We start from the raw sequence: 17,443 nt of genomic DNA on the forward strand, positions 1-17,443 counted from the left end.
AAGCTCCCTCTACACTGTCCCATCAAACACTCCCAGGGCAGGTACAGCACGGGTTAGATACAGAGTAAAGCTCCCTCTACACTGTCCCATCAAACACTCCCAGGGCAGGTACAGCACGGGTTAGATACAGAGTAAAGCTCCCTCTACACTGTCCCGTCAAACACTCCCAGGGCAGGTACAGCACGGGTTAGACACAGAGTAAAGCTCCCTCTACACTGTCCCATCAAACACTCCCAGGGCAGGTACAGCACGGGTTAGATACAGAGTAAAGCTCCCTCTACACTGTCCCATCAAACACTCCCAGGGCAGGTACAGCACGGGTTCAATACAGAGTAAAGCTCCCTCCACACTGTCCCATCAAATGGGCATCAGTTGGTTCTACCCTCCAAGATGGATGGCGGACGGTTTGACCCCACACCGGGCGGCAGGAGGAAAGTGGGGAGAGGGGGGAAGGCTTCCAGTGGCCGAGGTGTTGGGCGCGCACGTACCGAAGAGAAGAGCAGCCAGTCCGCACAGCTGATCCCAGGGCACGTCCCTGGCGGAGGGCCAGTGCTCCACCCTGGTGACGTACAGGACGACCGAGACCCAGGTGAGGAAGAGGAGGTTGAAGACGCCCAGCGCGGTGAGGAACAGCGCCGCCTCCCCGAACCGCACACTGCCGAACAGGAGCTTAAACAGGACCTGTGGGCCGAGGGGAGAGAGAGACACACAGTGCGTTAACTCAGGGCTAACAACATCCTATCTTCTCCCATCTTGCCGTTTAATCTTTGCTGGGATAGCGTCCCATTGACAAAACGCCCACTCCACTACCTTGTCCCGATTGGCTACTGTTTGGGCCCCTCGAGCCTGCTCCGCCATTCAATAAGATCACGACTCAACTTCTACATCAAACTGAGTTTAGAAGAATGAGAGGGGATCTCATTGAAACTTATAAAATTCTAACAGGACTAGACAGGCTAGATGCAGGAAGGATGTTCCCGATGGTCGGGGAGTCCAGAACCAGGGGTCACAGTCTAAGGATAAGGGGTAAGCCATTTAGGACAGAAATGAGGAGGAATTTCTTCACCCAGAGAGTGCTGAACCTGTGGAATTCTCTATCACACAAGGCAGTTGAGGCCAATTCACTAAATATATTCAAGAAGGAGTTGGATATATTTCTTAAGGCTAAAGGGATCAAGGGATATGGGGCGAAAGCAGGGACAGGGTACTGAATTTGGATGATCAGCCACGATCTCATTAAATGGTGGAACAGGCTCGAGGGGCCGAATGGCCTACTCCTGCTCCTATCTTCTATGTAATTTCACCTTCCCCCCCACCCCCCCCCTGATCCCCATATCCCTTGATTCCCCTAGAGTCCAAAAATCGATCAATCTCTGTCTTGAATATACTCAACGACTGAGCCTCCACAGCCCTCTGGGGTAGAGAATTCCAAAGATTAGCTCCACATCCCTTGATACCCTTACGAGTCAGGAGTGTGATGGAATACTCTCCACTTGCCTGGATAAGTGCAGCTCCAACAACAGTCAAGAAGCTCAGCTCCATCCAGGACAAAGCAGCCCACTTGATCGGCACCCCATCCACCACCTTCAACATTCACTCCCTCCACCACCGGCGCACCGTGGCTGCAGTGTGGACCATCTACAAGATGCACTGCAGCAACTCGCCAAGGCTTCAGCAGCACCTCCCAAACCCACAACCTCTTCCACCTAGAAGGACAAGGGCAGCAGGCGCATGGGAACACCACCACCTCCAAGTTCCCCTCCAAGTCACACACCATCCCGACTTAGAAATATATCGGCCGATCCTTCATCATCGCTGGGTCAAAATCCTGGAACTCCCTCCCTAACAGCACTGTGGGAGTACCTTCACCACACGGACTGCAGCGGTTCAAGAAGTCAGCTCACCACCATCTTCTCAAGGGCAGCTCGGGCTGGGCAATAAATGCTGGCCTTGCCAGCGACGCCCAGATCCCATAAGCGATTTCCGACAGTGCGGCGCTCCCTCTTGAAAGCGCTAATTGACCCCCAGCCTCAACAGATTTTTGGGGGGAGAGAGTTCCAGATTTCCACCCCCCTTTCTGTGAAGAAGTGCTTCCTGACATCACCCCTGAACGGCCTGGCTCTAATTTTAAGGTTATGCCCTCTTGTTCTGGACTCCCCCCACCAGAGGAAATATTTTCCCTCTATCTACCCGATCAACTCCTTTAATCATAAATACTTCAATTAGATCACCTCTCAATCTTCTGAACTCAAGGGAATACAAGCCTAGTCTATGCAATCTGTCCTCATAATTTAACCCTTCAACCTCAATATAATTTAGTTGAATCTGCGCTGCACCCCCTCCAAGGCCAGTATATCCTCCCTGAGGTGCGGGGCCCAGAACTGAATGCAGTGTCCAGATGGGGTCTAACTAGAGCTCTGTACAGCTGGAACACAACTTCCACCCCTTTGTGTCCCAACAACAACAACAACTTGTATTTATACAGCGCCTTTTAACGTAGTGATGGTCAGCCATGATCTCATTAAATGGCGGAGCAGGCTCGAGGGGCCGAATGGCCGACTCCTGCTCCTAATTGGCGCTTCACAGGAGCATTATAAGAAAATAAATTGACACCGAGCCACATTAGGAGAAATTAGGGCAGGTGACCAAAAGCTTGGTCAAAGAGGGAGGTTTTAAGGAGCGTCTTAAAGGAGGAGAGAGAGAGGCAGAGAGGTTTAGGGAGGGAATTCCAGAGCTTAGGGCCCAGGCGGCTGAAGGCACGGCCGCCAATGGTGGAGCGATTATAATCAAGGATGCTCAAGAGGGCAGAATTAGAGGAGCGCAGATATCTCGGGGAGGGGGGTGGTTGGGTTTGTGGGGCTGAAGGAGATTACAGAGATAGGGAGGGGCGAGGCCATGGAGGGGATTTGAAAACAAGGATGAGAATTTTGAAATTGAGGCGTTGCTTAGCCGGGATGTAGGTCAGTGAGCACAGGGGGTGATGGGCGAACGGGACTTGGTGCAAGTTAGGACACGGGCAGCCGAGTTTTGGATGAGCTCAAGTTTACGTAGGGTGGAATGTGGGAGGCCGGCCAGGAGTGCGTTGGAATAGTCCAGTCTAGAGGTAACAAAGGCATGGATGAGGGTTTCAGCAGCGGATGAGCTGAGGCAAGGGCGGAGAAGGGCGATGTTACGGAGGTGGAAGTAGGCGGTCTTTGTTATGCCGCGGGTATGTGGTCAGAAGCTCATTTCAGGGTCAAATATGACACCAAGGTTGCGAACAGTGTGGTTCAGCCTCAGACAGATGTTAGGGAGAGGGATGGAGTCAGTGGTGAGGGAACGGAGTTTGTGGCGGGGACTGAAAACAATGGCTTCGGTCTTCCCAATATTTAATTGGAGAAAATTTCTGCTCATCCAGAACTGGGTGTCGAATAAGCAGTCTGACAATTTAGAGACTGTGGAGGGGTCGAGAGAAGTGGTGCTGAGGTAGAGCTGGGTGTCGTCAGCGTACATGTGGAAACTGAGGCTGTGTTTTCGGATGATGTCGCCAAGGGGCAACGTGTAGATGAGAAATAGGAGGGGGCCGAGGATAGATCCTTGGGGGACACCAGAGGTAACGATGCGGGAGCGGGAAGAGAAGCCGTTGCAGGTGATTCTCTGGCTACGATTAGATAGATAAGAATGGAACCAGGCGAGTGCAGTTCCACCCAACTGGACGGTGGGGAGGCGTTGGAGGAGGATGGAGTGGTCACCCGTGTCAAAGGCTGCAGGCAGGTCGAGAAGGACGAGGAGGGATAGTTTACCTTTGTCACAAGTCACAGAGGATGTCATTTGTGACTTTGATGAGAGCCGTTTCGGTACTGTGGCAAGGGCGGAAACCGGATCGGAGGGATTCAAACATGGAATTGCGGGAAAGATGGGCACGGAATTGGGAGGCGACAACACGTTCAAGGACTTTGGAGAGGAAAGGGAGGTTGGAGATGGGGCGGTAGTTTGCAAGGACAGGGGGTCAAGGGTTGTTTTTTTGAGGAGAGGGGTGATGTCGGCAGATTTGAGGGAGAGGGCCAGGCCCTCTTGACATAAAGAATGTTTATCCTTAAGGTGACTGGTCCCACCTCCCCACAAGTCATCAGGAGTGACGGGCACAACAGTGAGATTGACATAATACAGACGCAAAATACTGCGGATGCTGGAAATCTGAAATAAACACAGAAAATGCTGGAAATGCTCAGCAGGTCAGGCAGCATCCGTGGAGAGAGAAACAGAGTTAACGTTTCAGGTCAATTAAAGTTGGAGATATAACCGGTTTTAAGCAAGTGCAGAGGCGGAGAGAGGGGAGGAAAGAACAAAAGGGAAGGTCTGTGCTAGGGTGGAAGGCTGGAGAGATTAAATAGGAGGGGGCCAAGGATAGATCCTTGGGAGACACCAGAGGTAACGATGCGGGAGTGGGAAGAGAAGCCGTTGATTCTCTGGCTACGATTAGATAGATAAGAATGGAACCAGGTGAGTGCAGTCCCACCCAGCTGGACGACGGTGGAGAGGCGTTGGAGAAGGATGGAGTGGTCACCCGTGTCAAAGGCTGCAGACAGGTCGAGAAGGCGGTGCGTAGTGGTTCTGTCACTAGACTAGTAAGCCAGAGGCTCAGTCATAATGCTCTGAGGATATGGGTTCAAATCCCACCACGGCAGCTGGTGGAATTTAAATTCAATTTAATTCTGGAATTAAATGTTAGTCTTAGTAATGGCGACCATGATACCATTGTCGATTGTTGCAAAAACCCATCTGGTTCACTAATGTCCTTTTAGGGAAGGAAATCTGCTGCCCTTACCCGGTCTGGCCGGTATGTGACTCCAGACCCACGGCAGTGTTTGACTCTTAATGCCCTCTGAAATGGCCGAACAAGCCACTCAGTTGTAAACAACCGCTACGAAAAACAATAAGAATACTGCAGCGGTTCAAGAAGGCGGCTCACCACCATCTTCTCAAGGGCAATTAGGGATGGGCACTAAATGCAGGCCTAGCCAGCGACGCCCACATCCCATCAATGAATTTTAAAAAAAAGGGGTGACGGTGCGAGGCAAAAGGAGATGGTAATGGGACAAGTTAAGAAACAAGAGCTGGGCCTAGAGGAGGTGTAAGTGGGAATGGCAGAATCATCAACAGCTGCTGTCTGAAAAAATAGGGGCCGAGGTTGTGGTCTGAAATTGTTGAACTCGATGTTGAGTCCAAAAGGCTGTAAAGTGCCTAATCGAAAGATGAGTTGCTGTTCCTCGAGCTTACATTGAGCTTCGTTGGAACACTGTAGGAAGCCGAGGACAGAGAGCTGGGAGTGGGACGAAGAATTAAAGTGAGATTGACATGCCTCACTGTGCCCTGTGAGAAACAAGGGTGGGTGGGGAGCAGGGGGGTGGTGGGGGGACGGGATGTGTTGAGCTACATAAACTTCTTTATGCTGTTCCCATGCGAGGATCACGACCTTGCCTGCCCGAGCCCGATGTCCACATACGGCAGGGGTCACTGCACACCCATCAGGAGCAGGAGCCCCCAGTTCACTGTTGGCCACATTGTGCCATGGGTACTGAGGCCAATTTTAACCACCCACCACCCCTCCCAGCCCATGTGCCTCCTCGGCTGAGGGGAACTGACTCTGAAACAGAGAGACTCTGACCGAGCAAGTGTCAGCCGTGGTTCAGTGGGGAGAGTCAGAAGGTCGTTCTTTCGAGTCCCACTCCAGAGACTTGAGCCCACAATCCAGGCGGACAGTCCCAGTGTCAGTACTGAGGGAGCGCCGCACGGTCGGAGGGGCAGTACTGAGGGAGCGCCGCACTGTCGGAGGGGCGGTACTGAGGGAGCGCCGCACTGTCGGAGGGGCGGTACTGAGGGAGCGCCGCACTGTCGGAGGGGCGGTACTGAGGGAGCGCTGCACTGTCGGAGGGGCGGTACTGAGGGAGCGCCGCACGGTCGGAGGGGCGGTACTGAGGGAGCGCCGCACTGTCGGAGGGGCGGTACTGAGGGAGCGCCGCACTGTCGGAGGGGCGGTACTGAGGGAGTGCCGCACTGTCGGAGGGGCGGTACTGAGGGAGCGCCGCACTGTCGGAGGGGCGGTACTGAGGGAGCGCCGCACTGTCGGAGGGGCGGTACTGAGGGAGCGCCGCACTGTCGGAGGGGCGGTACTGAGGGAGCGCTGCACGGTCGGAGGGGCAGTACTGAGGGAGCGCCGCACTGTCGGAGGGGCGGTACTGAGGGAGCGCTGCACTGTCGGAGGGGCAGTATTGAGGGAACGCTGCACTGTCGGGGGTGGTACTGAGGGAGCGCCGCACTATCGGTGGGGCAGTACTGAGGGAGTGCCGCACTGTCGGAGGGGCAGTACTGAGGGAGCGCTGCACTGTCGGAGGGGCAGTACTGAGGGAGTGCCGCACTGTCGGAGGGGCAGTACTGAGGGAGTGCCGCACTGTCGGAGGGGCAGTACTGAGGGAGCGCCGCACTGTCGGAGGGGCAGTACTGAGGGAGCGCCGCAATGTTGGAGGGGCAGTACTGAGGGAGTGCCGCATTGTCGGAGGGGCAGTACTGAGGGAGCGCCGCACTGTCGGAGGGGCAGTACTGAGGGAGCGCCGCAATGTTGGAGGGGCAGTACTGAGGGAGCGCCGCACTGTCGGAGGGGCAGTACTGAGGGAGTGCCGCGCTGTCGGAGAGGCGGTACTGAGGGTGCGCTGCACTGTCGGAGGGGCAGTACTGAGGGAGTGCCGCACTGTCGGAGGGGCGGTACTGAGGGAGCACCGCACTGTCGGAGGGGCAGTACTGAGGGAGCGCCGCACTGTCGGAGGTGCCGTCTTTCGGATGAGGCCGAGGCCCCGTCTGCCCTCTCAGGCGGTGGTAAAAGATCCCACGGCCACTATTGGAAGAAGAGCAGGGGGAGTTCTCCCTGGTGTCCTGGGGACAATATTTATCCCTCAACCAACATCACTAAGAAACAGATGACCTGGTCGTTATCTCATGGCTGTTTGTGGGATCTGGCTGCCCCGCTTCCCTACATTACAACTTCAAAAAAAAAGTACTTCCTTGGCTGTAAAGCGCTGCGGGACGTCCTGAGGCTGTGAAAGATGCGGGAGAAACGCTAGTCTGCCTTTTTTTAAACCAGCCACCGAGGCCTTACCTTGTAAAGGGCGGAGGTGGACGCGGACCCCACGACCAGCGCCACGCCCACGATGGAATCGCGGCGGAAGCCGTCGGCGTAAGCGATCATCATGATCCCGGTGATGGACAGGATTGTGGCCACGATCTGCACAGGGCAGAGCAACAAGAGAGTGATGATTCCCCCTCCTCCCAGGTGAAGGTGCAACGAGCGGGGAGAGCAACCAAACCACTTCGCCCCTCGTAGAGTCAATCGTACAGCACAGGACGACGCTTGCGTCTGCGCTCACTCGGAGGTCGAACTCCAAACCATCGTCAACACCTTCAACGAAGCGTACGAGAGCATGGGTCTTATACTAAACATCCATAAGACAAAGGTCCTCTACCAACCTGCCCCCGCCACACAGTACTGCCCCCCCAATTATCAAAATCCACGGCAAGGCCTTGGACAATGTGGACCACTTTCCATACCTCGGGAGCCTACTGTCAACAAGGGCAGACGTCGACGACGAAGTCCAACACCGCTTTCAGTGTGCCAGTGCAGCCTTCGGTCACCTGAGAAAGAGAGTGTTTGAAGACCAGGACCTCAAACCCAGCACTAAGCTCATGGTCTACAGAGCAGTAGTGATACCCGCCCTCCTCTATGCCTCAGAGACATGGACCATGTACAGCTGGCACCTCAAAGCACTGGAGAGGTACCACCAACGCTGCCTCCGCAAGATCCTGCAAATCCATTGGCAGGATAGGCGCACCAACGTCAGTGTTCTTGCTCAGGCCAACATCCCCAGCATCGAAGCTTTGACCACGCTCCGTCAGCTCCGATGGACAGGTCACATTGTCCGCATGCCCGATACGAGACTCCCAAAACGAGCGCTCTACTCGGAGCTCTGGCACGGCAAGAGAGCTCCAGGTGGGCAGAGGAAACGCTTCAAGGACACCCTCAAAGCCTCCTTGGACAAGTGTAACATCCCCACCGACACCTGGGAATCCCTGGCCCAAGACCGCACAAAGTGGAGGAGAAGCATCCGGGAAGGCGCTGAACACCTCGAGTCTCTTCGCCGGGAGCAAGCGGAAGCCAAGCGCAAACAGTGGAAGGAGCGCACGTCAACCCAAGCACCCCACCCACCCGCCCCTTCAACCACTGTCTGCCCCACCTGTGACAGAGACTGTAGGTCCCGCACTGGACTCATCAGTCACCTGAGAACTCATTGTTAGTGTGGAAGCAAGTCATCCTCGGCTCCGAGGGACTGCCTAAGAAGAAGAACAGGAGGAGGCCATTCGGCCCATCGTGCCTGTGCCGGCTCTTTGAAAGAGCTCCCTGATTAGTCCCACACTCCCTATTGCTCTTCTCCCCAGAGCCCTGCAAATTTTTCCTTTTCAAGTATTCAATTCCCTTTTGAAAGTCACGGAAGAGGACACAAATAACTTCCCAGAAATGCTAGGGAACCAAGGGTCTAGTGAGAAGGAGGAATTAAAGGAAATTAGTATGAGTAAAAAAAATAGTGCTGGAGAAATTAATGGGACTGAAAGCTGATAAATCCCCAGGGGCTGATAATCTGCATCCCAGAGTACTAAAAGAGGTAGCCATGGAAATAGTGGATGCATTGGTTGTCATCTTCCAAAATTCTATAGATTATGGAACAGTTCCTGCAGATTGGAGGGTGGCAAATGTAACCCCACTATTTAAAAAAGGAGGGAGAGAGAAAACAGGGAACTACAGACCGGTTAGCCTAACATCAGTAGTAGGGAAAATGCTAGAGTCTATTATAAAGGATGTGATAACAGGACACTTAGAAAATATCAACGGGATTAGACAAAGTCAACATGGATTTATGAAAGGGAAATCGTGTTTGACAAACCTACTGGAGTTTTTTGAGGATGTAACTGGTAGAATAGAGAAGGGAGAACCAGTAGATGTGGTGTATTTGGATTTTCAGAAGGCTTTGATAAAGTCCCGCATAAGAGGTTAGTGTGCAAAATTAAAGCACATGGGATTGGGGGTAATATACTGGCATGGATTGAAAATTGGTTAACAGACAAGAAAGAGAGAGTAGGAATAAAGGGTCTTTTTTGGGGTGGCAGGCGGTGACTAGTGGGGTACCGCAGGGATCAGTGCTTGGGCCCCAGCTATTCACAATATATATCAATGATTTGGATGAGGGAACCAAATGTAATATTTCCAAGTTTGCTGACGACACAAAACTAGGTGGGATTGTGAGTTGTGAGGAGGATGCAAAGAGGCTTCAAGGCGATTTAGACAAGTTGAGTGAGTGGCCAAATACATGGCCGATGCAGTATAACGTGGATAAATGTGAAGTGATCCACTTTGGTAGGAAAAACAGAAAGGCAGAGTATTATTTAAATGTTGATAGATTGGGAAATGTTGATGTACAAAGGGACCTGGGTGTCCTTGTACACCAGTCACTGAAAGCAAACATGCAGGTGCAACAAGCAGTTAGGAAGGCAAATGGTATGTTGGCCTTCATTGCAAGAGGATTTGAGTACAGGAGCAAGGATGTCTTACTACAGTTACACAGGGCTTTGGTGCGACCACACCTGGAGTACTGTGTGCAGTTTTGGTCTCCTTACCATAGGGGGAGTGCAGCGAAGGTTCACCAGACTGATTCCTGGGATGGTAGGCCTGTTGTATGAGGAGAGATTGGGTCGACTAGGCCTGTATTCACTAGAGTTTAGAAGAATGAGAGGGGATCTCATTGAATCGTATAAAATTCTGACAGGGCTAGACAGACTGGATGCAGGGAGGATGTTTCCCCTGGCTGGGGGGGGGGGGTCTAGAATGAGGGGTCACAGTCTCAGGATACGGGGTAGGACATTTAGGACTGAGATGAGGAGACATTTCTTCACTCAGAGGGTGGTGAACCTGTGGAATTCTCTACCACAGAAGGCTGTGGAGGCCAAGTCACTGAATATATTTAAGGAGGAGATAGATAGATTTCTAGACACAAAAGGCATCAAGGGGTATGGGGAGAGAGCGGGAATATGGTATTGAGATAGAGGATCAGCCATGATCATATTGAATGGCGGAGCAGGCTCGAGGGGCCGAATGGCCTACTCCTGCTCTTCTCTGTTTCTACATAGATTTACAGCACAGAAACAGGCCATTCGGCCCAACTGCTCCGTGCCGGTGTTTCTGCTCCACTCCTCCCACCCCTCTTCATCTCACCCCATCAACATATCCCTCTATTCCTTTCTCCCTCATGTGTTTATCCAGCTTCCCCTTAAATGCATCGATACTATTCGCCTCAACCACTCCCTGTGGTAGCGAGTTCCACATTCTCACCACTCTCTGGGTAAAGGAGTTTCTCCTGAACTCCCTATTGGATTTATTAGTGACTATCGTATATTTTATAACTGCCAGTTTTGGTCTATCCCACAAGTGGAAACAACTTGTCGACTCAACCCACCCCAGAGACTTGAGTGCCAGTACTGTGGGAGTGCTGCGCTGTTGGAGGTGCCGTCTGTCGGATGAGGCGTTAAACCCTCTCGGGTGGGATCTTTTACGTCCACCTGCGCAGGCAGACGGGGCCTCGGTTTAACGCCTCATCCAAAAGATGGCACTTCCGACAATGCAGCGCTCCCTCAGTACTGCACTGGGAGTGTCGGCCTGGATTATGGGGCTCGAGTCTCTGGAGTGGGGCTCGAACCCACAACCTTCTGACTCAGAGGCGAGAGCGCTACCCGCTGAGCCACGGCTGACATCGCAGTAACAATCATAGGCTGGTTACAGCACGGAAGGAGGCCATTCGGCCCGTCGAGCCTGTGCCAGCTCTCTGCAAGAGCACTTCAGCTAGTCCCACTCCCCCGCCCTTTCCCCGTAGCCCTGCAATTTTTTTTCCTTCAGGTACTTATCCAACTCCCCTTTGAAAGCCGTGATTGAGTCCGCCTCCACCACCCTTTCAGGCAGTGCATTCCAGATCCTAACCACTCGCTGAGTAAAAAAGTTTTTTCTTACGTCGCCTTTGGTTCTTTTGCCAATCACCTTAAATCTGTGTCCTCTGGTTCTCGACCCTTCTGCCAGTGGGAACAGTTTCTGTCCAGATCCCTCATGATTTTGAACACCTCTATCAAATCTCCTCTCAACCTTCTCTGCTCCAAGGAGAACAACCCCAGCTTCTCCAGTCTATCCACGTAACTGAAGTCCCTCATCCCTGGAATCATTCTCGTAAATCTTTTCTGCACTCTCTCTAAGGCCTTCACATCCTTCCTAAAGTGCGGTGCCCAGAATTGGACACAATACTCCCGTTGGGGCCGAACCAGTGTTTTATACAGGTTCATCATAATTTCCACACTTTTGTACTCTATACCTCTATTTACGAAGCCCAGAATCCTGTAAGCCTTTTTAACCGCTTTCTCAACCTGCCCTGCCACCTTCAATGATTTGTGCACACATACCCCCAGGTCTCGCTGTTCATGCACCCCCTTTAGGATTGTACCCTTTAGTTTATATTGCCTCTCCTCATTCCAAAATGTATCACTTCACACCTTTCTGCGTTAAATTTCATCTGCCTCGTGTCTGCCCATTCCACCAACCTGTCTGTGTCTTCCTGAAGTCTATCACTCTCCTCCTCACTGTTCACTATACTTCCAAGTTTTGTGTCATCTGCAAATTTTGAAATTGTGCCCTGTACACCCACGTCCAAGTCATTAATATATATCAAGAAAAGCAGTGGTCCTAGAACCGACCCCTGGGGAACAGCACTGTATACCTTCCTCCAGTCCGAAAAACAACCGTTCACCACTACTCTCTGTTTCCTGTCACTCAGCCAATTCCGTATCCATGCTGCCACCGTCCCTTTTATTCCATGGGCTTCAACTTTGCTGGCGAGCCTATTAAGTGGCACTTTGTCGAACGCCTTTTGGAAATCCATGTACACCACGTCAACCGCATTGCCCTCATCAACCCTCTCTGTTACCTCATCAAAAAACTCGGATCAAGTTGGTTAAACATGATTTGCCTTTAACAAATCCATGCTGGCATTCCTTAATTAATCCACCCCTATCCAAGTGAGTGTTAACTTTGTCCCTGGTTACTGTTTCTAAAAGCTTCCCCACTCCCGAGGTCAAACTGACCGGCCTGTAGTTGCTGGGTTTATCTTTGCACTCTTTTTTGAACAATGGTGTAACATTTGCAATTCTCCAGTCCTCTGGCACCACTAAGGAGGATTGGAAGGTTATGGCCGGAACCAATGCCTTACCCGGACTCCCATGAACCAGTCCTTCAGTACGATCCAGGAGAGCAGGAAGACGAAAGCTTTGTTGCAGCAGAATAGAGCGGAGGCATCCGTGGTGCTGATGTTCCTCAGTGCCATTAAGTACAGGTAGTTGGTCAGGGTCCAGAGGATGCAGAAAGGGGCTGTCTTCTTAAGGAGGCCCCTGAGGGAGAAGCCACCCTCGCTCAGGAAACGACTGCATTCGCTGCGGACAGCAAGAAAGGAGGCTCAGTTACGGCGGTGTAGCGGTTATGTTGCTGGACTAGTAATCCACAGAACGCGAGTTCAGATCCCACCACGGGCACTTTGTAGAACGTGAACCGAGGACGAGACCTTAAACCGAGACCCCCGTCTGCTCTCTCTGGTGGACGTAAAAGATCCCACGGGCGCTATTTCGAAGAAGAGCAGTATGATTTGGACAGGTTGGGTGATTGGGCAGAAGCATGGCAGATGCAGTATAATGTGGATAAATGCGAGGTTATCCACTTTGGTGGCAAAAACAGGAAGGCAGATTATTATCTGAACGGCAATAGATTGGGAGAAGGGGAAATGCAACGAGACCTGGGTGTCCTTGTGCACCAGTCGCTGAAGGTAAGCATGCAGGTGCAGCAGGCGGTTAAGAAGGCAAATGGTATGTTGGCCTTCGTAGCGAGAGGGTTCGAGTTCAGGAACAAGGTTGTCTTGCTGCAGTTGTACAGGGCCTTGGTGAAACCACACCTTGAGTATTGTGTGCAGTTTTGGTCGCCTTATCTGAGGAAGGATGTTCTGAATTGACACCAACCTTCGAACCGTGTGCTTGTGCGGCGAGCAGGCCGACATACACCCCGGCACTTGGCTGCGTGCGCGTGAGGGAAGTGGCTCCCAGCATTGCGCCCGACACGAACTCGCGGCACAGGCAACAGGCAACCCCCGGACTGGGAGCGCTAATTCATTTTTTTTTAAATTAAATAAAAGTGTCAAGATCGTGCGAACGCGAAATGGCCTCCCAATGGGACAGTCGGGTTTGGGTGCACGGGGAGGATGAGGTGTTTGGACACCGTGGCTCTGGGAGTGCTCCACAATCACAGGGACGGCTCCCTTTACTGCCCGTCCGATCTGGGATTATACGGTCGGCAGCCAATAATGCGATTTGCAGACTTAGTAAGCTTTCTGTAAGAGGATTTGGCAAATGGAATTAAAGTTCTACCTGCTCCGGGTTTGATCGTGGGCGAGTGGGGCCCACCAGAGGCAAACTAGTCTGAAGGAGCTTCTCGCTCACTGTGTTACAGTGACACGCAGCTCAACCCCACCCACCCCACCTTATCCCTCAACCCCACCTACCCCACCTTAACCCTCAACCCCACCCACCCCACCTTAACCCTCAACCCCACCCACCCCACCTTAACCCTCAACCCCACCCACCCCAACATAACCCTCAACCCCACCCACCCCACCTTAACCCTCAACCCCACCTACCCCACCTTAACCCTCAACCCCACCCACCCCAACATAACCCTCAACCCCACCCACCCCACCTTAACCCTCAACCCCACCTACCCCACCTTAACCCTCAACCCCACCCACCCCACCTTAACCCTCAACCCCACCCACCCCACCTTAACCCTCAACCCCACCCACCCCACCTTAACCCTCAACCCCACCCACCCCATCTTAACCCTCAACCCCACCTACCCCACCTTAACCCTCAACCCCACCCACCCCACCTTAACCCTCAACCCCACCCACCCCACCTTAACCCTCAACCCCACCCACCCCACCTTAACCCTCAACCCCACCCACCCCACCTTAACCCTCAACCCCACCCACCCCATCTTAACCCTCAACCCCACCCAGCCCACCTTAACCCTCAACCCCACCCACCCCACCTTAACCCTCAACCCCACCCACCCCACCTTAACCCTCAACCCCACCCACCCCACCTTAACCCTCAACCCCACCCACCCCACCTTAACCCTCAACCCCACCCACCCCACCTTAACCCTCAACCCCACCCACCCCACCTTAACCCTCAACCCCACCCACCCCACCTTAACCCTCAACCCCACCCACCCCATCTTAACCCTCAACCCCACCCACCCCACCTTAACCCTCAACCCCACCCACCCCACCTTAACCCTCAACCCCACCTACCCCACCTTAACTCTCAACCCCACCCACCCCACCTTAACCCTCAACCCCACCCACCCCACCTTAACCCTCAACGCCACCCACCCCACCTTAACCCTCAACCCCACCTACCCCACCTTAACCCTCAACCCCACCCACCCCACCTTAACCCTCAACCCCACCCACCCCACCTTAACCCTCAACCCCACCTACCCCACCTTAACTCTCAACCCCACCCACCCCACCTTAACCCTCAACCCCACCTACCCCACCTTAACCCTCAACCCCACCCACCCCACCTTAACCCTCAACCCCACCTACCCCACCTTAACCCTCAACCCCACCCACCCCACCTTAACCCTCAACCCCACCCACCCCACCTTAACCCTCAACCCCACCTACCCCACCTTAACCCTCAACCCCACCCACCCCACCTTAACCCTCAACCCCACCCACCCCACCTTAACCCTCAACCCCACCCACCCCACCTTAACCCTCAACCCCACCCACCCCACCTTAACCCTCAACCCCACCTACCCCACCTTAACCCTCAACCCCACCCACCCCACCTTAACCCTCAACCCCACCCACCCCACCTTACCCCTCAACCCCACCCACCCCACCTTAACCCTCAACCCCACACACCCCACCTTAACCCTCAACCCCACCCACCCCACCTTATCCCTCAACCCCACCCACCCCACCTTAACCCTCAACCCCACCCACCCGATCTCAACCCTCAACCCCACCCACCCCACCTTAACCCTCAACCCCACCCACCCCACCTTAACCCTCAACCCCACCCACCCCACCTGAACCCTCAACCCCACCCACCCCACCTTATCCCTCAACCCCACCCACCCCACCTTAATCCTCAACCCCACCCACCCCACCTTAACCCTCAACCCCACCCACCCCACCTTAACCCTCAACCCCACCCACCCCACCTTAACCCTCAACCCCACCTTCTCCACATATCCCTCAACCCCACCTTCTCGCCATATCCCTCAATCCCACCTTCTCACCATATCCCTCAACCCCACCTTCTCACCATATCCCTCAACCCCACCTTCTCCACATATCCCTCAACCCCACCTTCTCACCATATCCCTCAACCTCACCTTCTCACCATATCCCTCAACCCCACCTTCTCACCATATCCCTCAACCTCACCTTCTCACCATATCCCTCAACCCCACCTTCTCGCCATATCCCTCAATCCCACCTTCTCACCATATCCCTCAACCCCACCTTCTCACCATATCCCTCAACCCCACCTTCTCGCCATATCCCTCAACCCCACCTTCTCACCATATCCCTCAACCCCACCTTCTCCACATATCCCTCAACCCCACCTTCTCACCATATCCCTCAACCCCACCTTCTCACCATATCCCTCAACCCCACCTTCTCACCATATCCCTCAACCTCACCTTCTCACCATATCCCTCAACCCCACCTTCTCACCATATCCCTCAACCCCACCTTCTCGCCATATCCCTCAACCTCACCTTCTCACCATATCCCTCAACCCCACCTTCTCACCATATCCCTCAACCCCACCTTCTCACCATATCCCTCAACCCCACCTTCTCGCCATATCCCTCAACCCCACCTTCTCGCCATATCCCTCAACCCCACCTTCTCACCATATCCCTCAACCCCACCTTCTCACCATATCCCTCAACCCCACCTTCTCCACATATCCCTCAACCCCACCTTCTCGCCATATCCCTCAACCCCACCTTCTCGCCATATCCCTCAACCTCACCTTCTCCCCGTATCCCTCAACCCCACCTTGTTTCTTTACTTGTCCCATTACCACCCCCTTTTGCACCATCATCCCTTTTGTCATCTAGTCACCTCCTGCCTCCACCTCCACCTTTGTTCTTTGCCCCCTCCCCACCCCAGCCCACCCCAACCTTCTCCCTGGCTCTGCACTTGCTTAAAAGCTGGCGAATCTCTTTAACACCTCCCAGTTCTGACGAAAGGTCCCTGCCCTGAGACATTGACTCTTGTTCCTCTCTCCCCGGGGGCTGCCCTGGCTTACCGAGTGTTTCCCCAGCGTTTCCTGTTCTGGTTTCAGATCTCCAGCCTCCGCGGCATTACGTTTTTTTGTCCCGACGAGCTACGTTTTGCCCATTTTCGTTGCCCACCAGACCGTTTCAAAGAGTGGCCTCCCCCCCAGCTAGAGCCAGCCCCCACTCACCTGAACTGTTTCAGCGGCGACCGCCTCTCGCTCGAGGTCAGCAGATGGCCGGCGCAGTACGCGGGGAAGAGCAACAGGTTCCAGCTGGTCGAGTGCCAAGCCACGAAGAACGGCGCCTCGAAGCCCCGCAGCACCTCCTTGGCCAGCTGCGTCATGCCCGCCCAGGAGGCCGCCAGGCAGGCCGCCAGTGCCAGGCCCCGGGCCAGCCTCGCGAGCACGGACGGGGTGCAGCGTCGGCAGTGGGGCACCGCGCCGTCCTCGCTGTCCTCCGGCTCCCCTGCCGCCGGCACCATCTGCGTCGGAGGGTCCGGAGTCTGCTCATTGCCTTCGACGGAGCGGTGGGGAAAGATCAAGAGACAGTGGGTGAGTTGGGTCAGGTCCACAGATTGGAGGGAAGAACGAGGAGAGGCAATATAAACTAAATGGCACAATTTATTGGGTGGTGGGGGTGGGGGGGGGCGGGTGCAGGAACACAGACCCGATGGTGTACGTACACAAATCTTTGAAGGATGCAGGACTTAAGAAATAGGAGCAGGAGTCAGCCATTCGGCCCCTCGAGCCTGCTCCACCATTCAATAAGATCATGGCTGATCTTCAACCTCAACTCCAGTTTCCCGCCCGATCCCCATATCCCTCAATTCCCCTAGAATCCAAAAATCTATCGATCTCAGCCTTGAATATACTCAACGACTCAGCATCCACAGCCCTCTGGGGCAGAGAATTCCAAAGATTCACCACCCTCTGAGTGAAGAAATTCCTCCTCATCTCAGTCCTAAATGGCCGACCC

The 17,443-nt window shown here is 53.9% G+C and overlaps 1 protein-coding gene across 1 annotated transcript; it reads right to left on the minus strand.

Annotated features, from left to right (window-relative positions):
• Nucleotides 1–378: 378 nt before the first annotated feature.
• Nucleotides 379–16,949, minus strand: LOC147092919 (solute carrier family 35 member F4). The gene is made up of 4 exons (XM_085975706.1): nucleotides 16,657–16,949; nucleotides 12,327–12,546; nucleotides 7,133–7,258; nucleotides 379–681 (listed from the first exon to the last, which is right to left on the minus strand). The coding sequence occupies exons 1-4, from the start codon at nucleotides 16,947–16,949 to the stop codon at nucleotides 379–381; spliced, it is 942 nt and encodes a 313-aa protein (XP_085831832.1).
• Between the last annotated feature and the right edge of the window lie 494 nt (nucleotides 16,950–17,443).

Source organism: Somniosus microcephalus, unplaced genomic scaffold (genome assembly GCF_052327205.1).
Source record: "Somniosus microcephalus isolate GS21.2 unplaced genomic scaffold, FLI_Smic_1.0 unresolved_chr2, whole genome shotgun sequence".
Lineage (NCBI taxonomy): Eukaryota > Metazoa > Chordata > Chondrichthyes > Squaliformes > Somniosidae > Somniosus > Somniosus microcephalus.

Coding starts and splice junctions, on each gene's coding strand:
- LOC147092919 (XM_085975706.1), bottom strand. CDS start 16,949: ATGGTGCCGGCGGCAGGGGAGCCGGAGGACAGCGAGGACGGCGCGGTG. Junction 7,259..12,326: donor ACTGGTTCATGGGAGTCCGG/GTAAGGCATTGG, acceptor TGCCCTGTGCAG/ATCGTGGCCACAATCCTGTC. Junction 682..7,132: donor CCACCTCCGCCCTTTACAAG/GTAAGGCCTCGG, acceptor CTCGGCCCACAG/GTCCTGTTTAAGCTCCTGTT.